This window comes from Frankliniella occidentalis, unplaced genomic scaffold (assembly GCF_000697945.3).
Source record: "Frankliniella occidentalis isolate FOCC.00 unplaced genomic scaffold, Focc_3.1 Scaffold149, whole genome shotgun sequence".
Lineage (NCBI taxonomy): Eukaryota > Metazoa > Arthropoda > Insecta > Thysanoptera > Thripidae > Frankliniella > Frankliniella occidentalis.
The window spans coordinates 306,501-315,705 of NW_026267276.1; the positions used below are offsets into that span (position 1 = coordinate 306,501).

General features: G+C 65.7%; 1 protein-coding gene across 2 annotated transcripts in view; it reads left to right on the forward strand.

Annotated features, from left to right (window-relative positions):
* Positions 1–9,205, forward strand: part of LOC113210443 (protein glass) — a gene marked incomplete in the record, with an annotated part of 212,275 nt that overhangs the window by 170,270 nt on the left and 32,800 nt on the right. For both annotated transcript variants that reach the window (XM_052271071.1, XM_052271072.1), the window contains 1 exon segment: positions 8,634–8,726. In XM_052271071.1, coding sequence (XP_052127031.1) covers positions 8,634–8,726 — 93 coding nt within the window.

The following is a 9,205-nucleotide window of genomic DNA, read 5'->3' on the forward strand; positions in this document are numbered from 1 at the left end:
CGTCGTGGGGCTCGGGAGGGTGGCCGCGCGCCGGGCCTCGCCGCTGGGTGGGTGGAGCGAGCACGCCCCGCGCTCGTGGCCGCCCGGGCCCTCCCCCTTGCACTGCCAAGTGTAGGCGGAAGCCTCATCAGGGCGAGGAAATGGCTTTGCACGGGACTACTTGGCTTGAAAAGGTTTTGAAAACTTGGTTTGAACCCAACAAATATGGGTAGTATTGCGAACCAATTCTCCGCGAGCAATTTTCGATGTCTGCTTTCTCGCCCTCCATTGCCGGCGCGGCGTGCCCTATTGGGTGAACAGAACAGCCGCGGGGCGCCTCCCGCCGTATTGCGGATACTTGTTGGTTCTCACGCACTGCTTTGTGTGCGTTGGGAGATGGAGCCGTTGTTTTCCTTCCTGCGCGCCGGGGCGCCGGTCTCTAGCCGGGTGTCGGCCGGGGGAGGGTGGTGTGCCCGAGCGTGTTGCCTAGCTACCGGGCGTTGCTCCGGACCGCGCAGCAGCCAGCCAGCCTGGGGGGCGCCGGGTGGGCCGGCCGGGGAGCGGTGGGGGTTGGTCGGGGCGGGGGAGGGGCGCACGACCTTGGCCGCCAGGCGAACCGCGACCCCTCCGCGCGGCGCGGCGCCCCCCTCCCCCACCCCCGGCAGCCCGGGTGCTTGCTTCCGCACCCCCAGAGAGGCTCGGGCGAGGGGGGCGGGCCGGCGAGGAGGGAGCGGGCCGGGGGAGGGCGTCGCGCTCGTGCCGGTTATCGATCCCCGGAATCGAAACTCGAGTGTCGAGAGAGAGTGAGCACGAGAGAGGGGTGCGCCCCGGCGTCGGAGAGAGCGAGAGCGACGCTGTCGTGGTTCTCTCGCGCCCCCTGCCTGCCTCTTCCCCCCTCTCTCTCTCGCTCCCGTACAAGGAATTAGTGGACTAAACTGTGGGGCCCGGCCACAGGGAGCTGGACAGGTGGCCTTGGGAGCCAATTGGAAAGCAGCGCGGGGGTTGGTTTCGAGGGCTGTGGGGGGGATGCGTCCAGAACAATCGTGACGGACGGCCGGGGAGCCCGGCCGGCCGAGACTCGCCGTCGCCGCTCCGCATCGCCGCGCCCCTTGTGGGGGGCGGACTGTGCGCGTTACGGGGGCTGTGTCCGGGCTGTGCGCGTGACGGCCTCCGAGGTCCATGCTCCTAGATGAATCTCTTGTTCGCATGTCGTTATGTCGTTAGGGCGGTCGTCAGTCTCCTTGTAACCGTGCGTCTTCGCGGAAACCGCGGAAGTCCCCCTTCGCACCCTCCTCGCTCACCCGCCGCACGGCCTACGGGATGTTGAGGCAGCGCGCACTCGATAGTATACGATGCTCCGTGGCGTAGTACGCCGAACCCCCACCCCTTAATCCCCCACCCTATCCCGGCCGAACTCTCCCGAATATCATCCCCCGGCGGACGAGCGAGCCTCCTGCCTCCTCTCTCTTCTTCCCCTTTCTATCTCTCCCTCTCTCTCTTTGCTTCCCCCGTTTCTGCTTCCCCTCTCTTTCTCTCGGCCTCTCCCCATCTCTCTCCGTCTCTCTCTCCAGCGGCCTTGAGACACGTGGCCTAGCGACATGTGCCTCTCTGCTGGGGTGGTTGGGGGAGGCGCTGGGGCGGCCTGGGGCGCCGTTGGGGCCTCGCCGGGGCGCAGGGGTGAAGCCCGGGCTACTGGGGGAAATGGGATGGGGGAGAATCGGCGGGGTTGAAACTGCGCATCACGAGTCTTTGGGCCGCCGCCGCCGCTGCCGCCGCTCCCCGCCTGGAATGCCTGTGAGCCCCACCACACGGCCGGGGGAGCTTTGTCTGGCGGCCGTGTTTGCAAACGGACACCGAGGGGGGCGCTTTGGCACGCCCATTGGACGGAAAACGGGAGGGAAGCGCGGCGCGGCGCGGCCGTCCGAGGGTCTCTTCTCTCATCCCGTTTCAAGGCCTGTGTGCTCTGGCGGGGCACGGCGGGGCGAGGGGCTGCTGAGCCGGGGGCGCCGCCGGCCGCCGGTCGGGTCGAGTGCGCGGAGAGTCCGAGAGAAGAGCCCTGTGCGGTAATTGGACTGGGTATCGGCGTGATGACTCAGGAGATAGCGATCGCGTTATGATAGTTATCACGCGCAGTAACACACACACACACACTCTCAGTCTGGTCTGTCCGGGGTCACTACGTGAGCGGGCGTCCCGCCGCCTCACCGCCCCGCCCCGCCCGAGGAGCCACACGCCTGCGCGTGCCTGACCCGAGGTGAGATGGGAGATCAGCATTCCGTCACGCTGGGGCGCGCGCTGGGCGTGCGCGGGGCGTGTGCCCTGGCCGCTCGTCCTGCCCGCCTTCTGCCCGCCCCGCAACGTCCGACTCCCTCGCAAATCACCGTCTTTATCATCGTCATCGCGGGAAGAGACGCCGCCGCTGCGGCACGACAACGACGGCGGCTGTGTGGCGCCAGGCGCCTCGGCGTCTGGCCGGAGGGGGGTTGGAAGACACACACACACACGCACACACACACACACACGCACACACACGCCAATCACGCGCACGCGCTGCCCGGGAGCGCCGCGCCGGAGGGATCGCGGGGGATATTACTTTTTGAAGAGATGTCCATCTACCGGGGGCCGCCCCGCTTCGCCCCTCGGCACGGCTTACGCGCGTGTATTATTGATATGCCTCCCCCCTGGTTTCGGGTGCGCTCCCCGCTCCTATCCCGCTCTGCTAGTCGCGGGGCTCCTCCTCACAGCAGCTCAGCTCCACACGCCACCGCCGCCGCGCCGTCCTGCTTGCTCTGGGTTATGCATGGTGCAGGGTACACGACCCGGCCATACCGCGGCGGTGCATTATCGAGGTGCGTCTCGCGGCACAGATATGTGGGTCACGCTCTCCTCGCTGACGTCCCCGCTGTCGCCTGTCTGGCGCGCAGGAGGGCAGCGGCTTTCATACGGGGAGCAGCAGCAGCAGGAGCAGGGCAACGGCAACGGCGGCGCCAGCCGGCTGCGCCTGTGTAAGCCTGTCTCTTGTCTCTTCGCGGGTTCGATCCTCCCTTGCGCCGAGCGCGCCGCGGGGACTGCTGCTGCTGCTGCTGTTGCCCGCGCTCGGCAACAGGTAGGGAGGGTTCTGCTCGGCGCCTGCACCTGTTGGCGCAGCGACTGGCGCAGCAGCGCCTGCTCGGCTTCGCTTGCGGTGACCCGCTGCTGCTCACACTTGTGGTCCATACAGCCACGCCCCGCCACGCCCCGCCACGCCCCGGCCGAGCAGCGCTTTACGTATGACGGTGTTGATTTGTGAAGCCGAGATGCAGCTCGCCTGATAGGGCCCCCCCTCCGGCCTCCCTCGACGGGTGGGTGGGCGCCCCTGGGGGGCCCGGAGGGGGTCCTGCCTCGGGAGGGGAGGGGGGGCCTTCGACAAACACACTCACACGTCCACTCGGTGGGGAAAGGGTGGGGGAGGGGGGGGCGTACTCAGTTCATTTTACGGGAAAAAAATTGAAGCGCTGATAAAACAAATGCCTCCCCGCCGAGCCCGGGGCCCGGGGGGCTCTGTCACGCCCCGCCGCCGCCACGCCGCGCCACGCCCCGCGGGGACCGGGAGGTAAAGGCATATTACGGATTCTCGTTCCTTCTCGGAGAGATCGGGCTGATTGATAAGCGGGCAGGAGGCGAGGCCATCAGTCACCCCCGCTCCCGCTCCGCCGCGCGCTGCTCGTGGCGGGGGGGAGGCTGCCCGGGCGGGCGGGGGCGCGGGCGGTCCTCTCACCCACACCAATTCTCCCGTCGCCGCTAACTGGCCTGGTCCAAGATACACACACGCACACACACACTCGCTCGCTCTCTCAGGAGATTACCCGTCATGTTTGCTCGCTGCTGGTTTATGACGCGGGCGCGCCCTATGCGGGTGGCGGCGGCAGCTGTTGGGTCAATACACTGTGTGGTAGATATACTGCTCCCTGCACTCTGCGCAAGGTGCGCGTCGTGTGGGCGGGGCACCGTGTGCTGTTTCTGCCCTGCCGAGCTTGACCCGCCGACGAGCCGAGTCGTGCATGTATATGTGGGTACCGCCGCCACACACTTACAGACTCTCTCGCACACACACACACACACACACACACAGTCGCATTCCGCCGCTGGCCGCCGCCGCCGCCGCCTTGGTGCTCTCTCGTTTGTATAAAGCGCCGCGCAGACGACGCGGAGCATTTGTTTTCGCACCCAAGCCGAGCCACAAGGCGAGCCGAGGAGAGGAGAGCCCTCCAGGCACGCTGCCGTTTGCCGCCGCCGGCCGCACCTCCTCCGCGCCGTCGTCTCCGTCGTGATTATCATAAAGCTGGAGCCCCGGCTGCACTGGCGGCGGCTCCTGCCCTGCTGGCGTTCTCTCTCGCTTCTGCCCAGCCGGTGGGTGGTGGGTGGGTTCACTCGGCCTCTCTCTCTCGTCAGGATTGCTGCTGTGCTTCGCTGCTGCTGCTGCTGCTGCTGCTGCTGCTGCTGCTGCAGGGGGGAAAGAGAATCGATTTTCGCGCAGGCCGCTGCCGCTGCCGCTGGGCCGGGCGGGCGGGCGGGCCTGCCCACTTAGCGGGTACGAGGGGCCTCTGCTGTAATTAAGGTGTTAATTAGTCAATCGGGTGGTAATCACCGCCTAACTACTGTGTGTGTGGCGGGGGTCCCCCCCACCGGCCAGCAACAGCAGCAGCAGGGCAGCTCGCCGCCCCTCGGCGACGGCCTTGCGAGCATGAGAGTATGAGCAATGTGAGGGTGAAAGAAAACGCGCGGGGGGCGTATGGCCGGGGCGTGGTGTGGCTGTTTGAACTTGACACGTAAATCAGCGCCGCCGCCCTGTGCGGGTAGGGGTGGTTGCGCGCGGCGGGTGGGGTCTCGGGGGTCGGGTTGCACGGGTCGCGGTGCCGCTGGCGGCCTTGGTGCCGCCGCCTTCACCCCCACCTCCCCTTGCCTGCGCCTATACCGCGACCAAGGCTCGGCCCTATCTCAGCTGCTGGCCCCGCCTAGCAGCCAGCCTGCCCCCGGTGTGGCCTGTCAGCGTAACAGGCACAGGTGAGCGGGCGGTTTGGTTTCGGCTCCACTCTTGTGACGCTAATTCGACCTCAGCCTCCCAGGCTGTGATCACCCCTCCCCCCGGCCGCCACCGGCCCCCCTGCGCTCGCGATGAGTTTCGAAACACCCCGTCGACTTTGATATCGGCCGTTAGCGGGTCACTTGGGTCCGGCCCTGTCCAAGCCCAAAACTAAAGCGTGTGCCCGCCCGCCCGGCCTGGCCAGGCCCGGGCTCAGATTGGGTCAAATTACCGAGGCGTGGCGTGGCGGGGGGCCACGGCCGGGCACTGGCCGCCAAGTGTATGCGAGCGCACCGCGCCGCCGGTACCGGGGCTGCTTGCGCTCATGCGTGTGACTTATGTGGCGCTCGCACGCTCTCTCTCTCTCTCGCTCTTCCTCTCTCTCCCCCGCGCACCGCTCTCTCTCCCTCTCTCTGTTTCTTTCGGGCTTATCTGTCGCAGCCGATGGTCGAGACAGATAGGCCCTTGCTTGGCCTGGCCTGGGAGGGGGGGGAGGGGGGGTCGTTTTGCCAGTACATATACGCAGGTCCCCTCCTCTCCTCTGACAAGGTAGATTTCTCTAGCGCTCTCTTGCTCGTGGCGCTCCGCCGCAGCAGAGAATGTAATGTAAATCGGACGGCAATCTCGGCCCTGCGATCTCCTTCCTTCCTTCTTCTCCTCCTGCGCGCTCTCGGCCCAGAGAGGAGAGGATGACGGCGATAATTATTTTTACTTGACCAAATGCGGCCGGGGTTATGGGCCCCCCTGGTGGCCCCGCGTGCCTTTCGAACGGAGGTGATGCATGCATAGCGGGCGAGGTGCGAAAGGGCTTTTGGAGAGAGGGCCTCGCGCCCCGCGCCTCGCGCCCCGCCATGGCCGCCGCGGGCCAAATGGAAAGGGATTGAGAGGGCCGGCCCGACTGACTACTCAGAGTAAGTGCCGCTCGCCCGCCCCTGAACTGAACCCCGTTGCATGCTTGTATAGTGTATTCTTCTCAATATGTTTTTCGCTTGGCCGTGTAATTTTATTCAGTATATCTAAAATAATACACTGTCGGCTGTATGTCGTTGTTATTTTTTTTTCTTTGTTTGTGTTTGGTGTGTTGGCGGCGTGACAAATTTTGAATCTAAAGAGCCACGCGGTGTTGTCCTGCTGTCCCCTATACGCCCGCGTCCGCCTGTGTGTGTGTGTGTCTGTGTGTCTTTCGGCCGCCGAGTTATGGCGATCCTATCCGATCCCACGCGCGCTAAAGCGAGCCGACATGTCGTATAAAAACATGGACAGGCCGGGGTATAAGGGGGGGAAGCGTATTCAGCCACTTCGTTCCACCTCGTCAATGAAGAGAGAAGTGAGTTGACGGATAGACGTTTCCGGCCAGATACACTCACACACGCACACACACACACATAGACACACTCGCTCGCTCTAGGAGGCACACGCCTTATTTTAGCGAGTAGGTGCGAGAGCCCTCTCGACTGTCAATCACCCCGCGATGTAGTACGTCCCTGGGTCGCCGGGCCGTGCGTCTCTCTGCCGCGCCGCGCGCCCACCGCCTCGCCCATGTAAATGACGGACTAATTAGAGTCCGGTCTTTTATTTGGGACGGACGCCGTTTTGTTTCCTGGTCTTCCCTCTGCTGCTCCCGGGCTGCTGCGTGGCCGCCTCCTGCGCGCTGCGGTGAGAGGAGGGTACCGGGAGGGGGGGGGGGACTGCTGGTGCTGCCGTTTCGCTCTCTGCCATCGGAATTCAGCGCGGAGCGTCCATGAGACAGCTGCCCCCCCCCTTCCCCCCTTCCAAGCAGGCTGGCCTGGCCGCCCCCGCCAGCCTCCCCCGCCCCGCCCGCCGGGGGCCTCTAACCGCGCCGCCGACGCCGCCAAAACAAAATAAAGACTCTCTAGAAGCTGATGCAGTTCGCCTTCATTCCAGAGGCGGCTGGCTGTGGAGGGGAGGGGGGGGGGGTGCCACGCACTTGCCGGTGGCCCGCACTCTGCGCCGGACCCGTCACGCTACGCCACGCCACCGCGGCGGCGTTTAGCGCGAAAAAGCAATCGCGGGCGCGAGTTAGATGACTGCGCGCGCGGGGGCGATAGATTCTGAATCCTGGCGGTGCCGTGGTTCCACCCCGCCACGCCCGCCGATGTAGAGCACAGCGTCGTCGACGGTCGTCGTCGTCGTCCCGATTAATGGCCACCATTTACGCCGGCCGTCCAATTAGGGAGCCGAGTAGTCATGTCGCTGCAAAGTGGATGATTTGTTTTGGCCGTCTCGGACAACAAGCGTAAAGGCACACCAAGGAGGAGAAATATCACAAAGTAGTTGTTTTTATTTTCGTGGGTGGGCGCGCGACTTTGGCGGGCTTATACGCCATATCGCAGGTAGTTTAGCAGGATTCGTAGGGCTTCCTGCAGGTGTGGGGCCCGCAGGGAGTGTGCAGGAGGACGTGCAGGTGGGGGCGGGCGGGGGCAGCCGGGAGTGTGCGGCAGCAGGACTCGCAGGACCTGCGCGCCGGCTGCGGAATGCCCGGCCCGGCCATTTCGTATTTCACAGAAAAGGCTGCTGCTGCTGCTGCCGGCAAGTCGGGCAGGCAGGACAGGCTGCGGCGGCGCGTTGCAGTCCTGGCGGTGCAGCGCGCTCGCCTGCAGGAAGGACTTCAGGACGGCCCTTTAAAAACTCGCTCCCTGCAAATGACGCATTGTGTGCGCTGCACGCGGCGGCGGCGGCGGCGTTCGCCTCAGGTCGGCGCGGCATGACGACGACGACGACGACGAGTTCCAGATTAAAAGTTTTCGGGTGCACCGTCGCCGTCGTGTTGCAGCCGGTTGTTGCGCTTTTTGACTTCACGGAAAGGGAGCGGCCCCCGTAGTATGTTTGGCGCGGCGCGCGGGCGGGGCGCTCGGCCGCCGCTGCTACAATGGCGCCCGGTGCGGGTACCGCTCCGCGCCGCTCCGGCCCCGGGTGGGTACCGCGCCGCCCATAGGCCGCCGCGGCGCCGTGACGCGGCGCCGTGACGCGGCGTGGCGCGGCGTGGCCTGCGCCCGCTGTCGGCCTGCCGTCGGCCTGCCGCGGGGATTGGCGGGCCGCGCGCGCCGCGCTGCGCCGTCATTGGCCGGGTGCCGCGACCTTGTCGTCACGCTGAGCGGCGCGGCCCGGCGGCGGGCGAGGCTGTGGCTGCGCGCCTAGGAGGCCTCCTAGACGACGCGGACCTCGCGCCGCTGATAACGTCTCGAGCCTGATGAGGTTGTGCACCGCGGGCAGCACCCCGTCGTGATTGTGTGCGTCGCCTGGTGGTGCGCCGCGGGGTGTTCGGTGTGAGGGGCGGTGAGAGCGCGCGGCGTTCGTTTAGTGTTACCGTTGGGGGAGCGCGGCGGCGGCGGCGGCGGTGGAAATATTTCGCGTTTTGTTGGGGGTTGGTTTTGTTTTGTTTTGTTTTTTTCGCTGAGATTAGCGCGCGCGACGGCGCCGTTGGTTGTCGTGACGGAGATTAGGCGCCTTGCGGGCCGCGGGCGGTCAGGCGACGGCGGCGGCCCCCGCACCCTTGAGTGCGCCGCCGCCGCCCCCACCCTGTTGTTCGTAACTCTTTGTGTGTGCTGACCTCCCCCCTCGCTTGTTGCAGGTGTCGCAGCGGTCCGCTCCACTGGCAGCACCTCAGCCACCAACCTGGCCGCCATCTCTACCCCGCTCTGCTCACATGGGTGTCCGCTTCGAGGTAAGTTTCAGTATAGCGTGTCGTGACCCCGCGCCCTTTAGACAGCCTCGAGTGTGGCTATGGCGTGGCGTCGGGGGCTCTTTAGAAAACTCTTTTGCTGCGCGGATGTTGCGGCCGGAGGGTGGAAACACACTCTTGTGACAACATTTTGCCAGAGGATGGAATGCAAACACCCGCGGCCTTGACCCGGCCTTTTCTTTTGCTGGCCGCGCGGGCCGGCCCCGGGGCCTCGGCCCTGAGAGGCGTATGGATGTAAAAAAATAATAAAGCCTCGTCCATTTTTGATGCCGGTCTCTGCCCGTGTGTGCTGTGCTGGGCGGGAGAGGGGAGGGGGTGGTATTTAAGTTTGCCCCCTCAGGACGGCCACTGGGGGCCGCGCATGGAGTGGTAAGGGAGAAGGGGGAGGGGGGTGGTGGTGGTGGTTAAAGTTGGAGGAAGGGGTAAGAGATACGAGGCGGTGTTGAGTGGGGGTGGCGGGG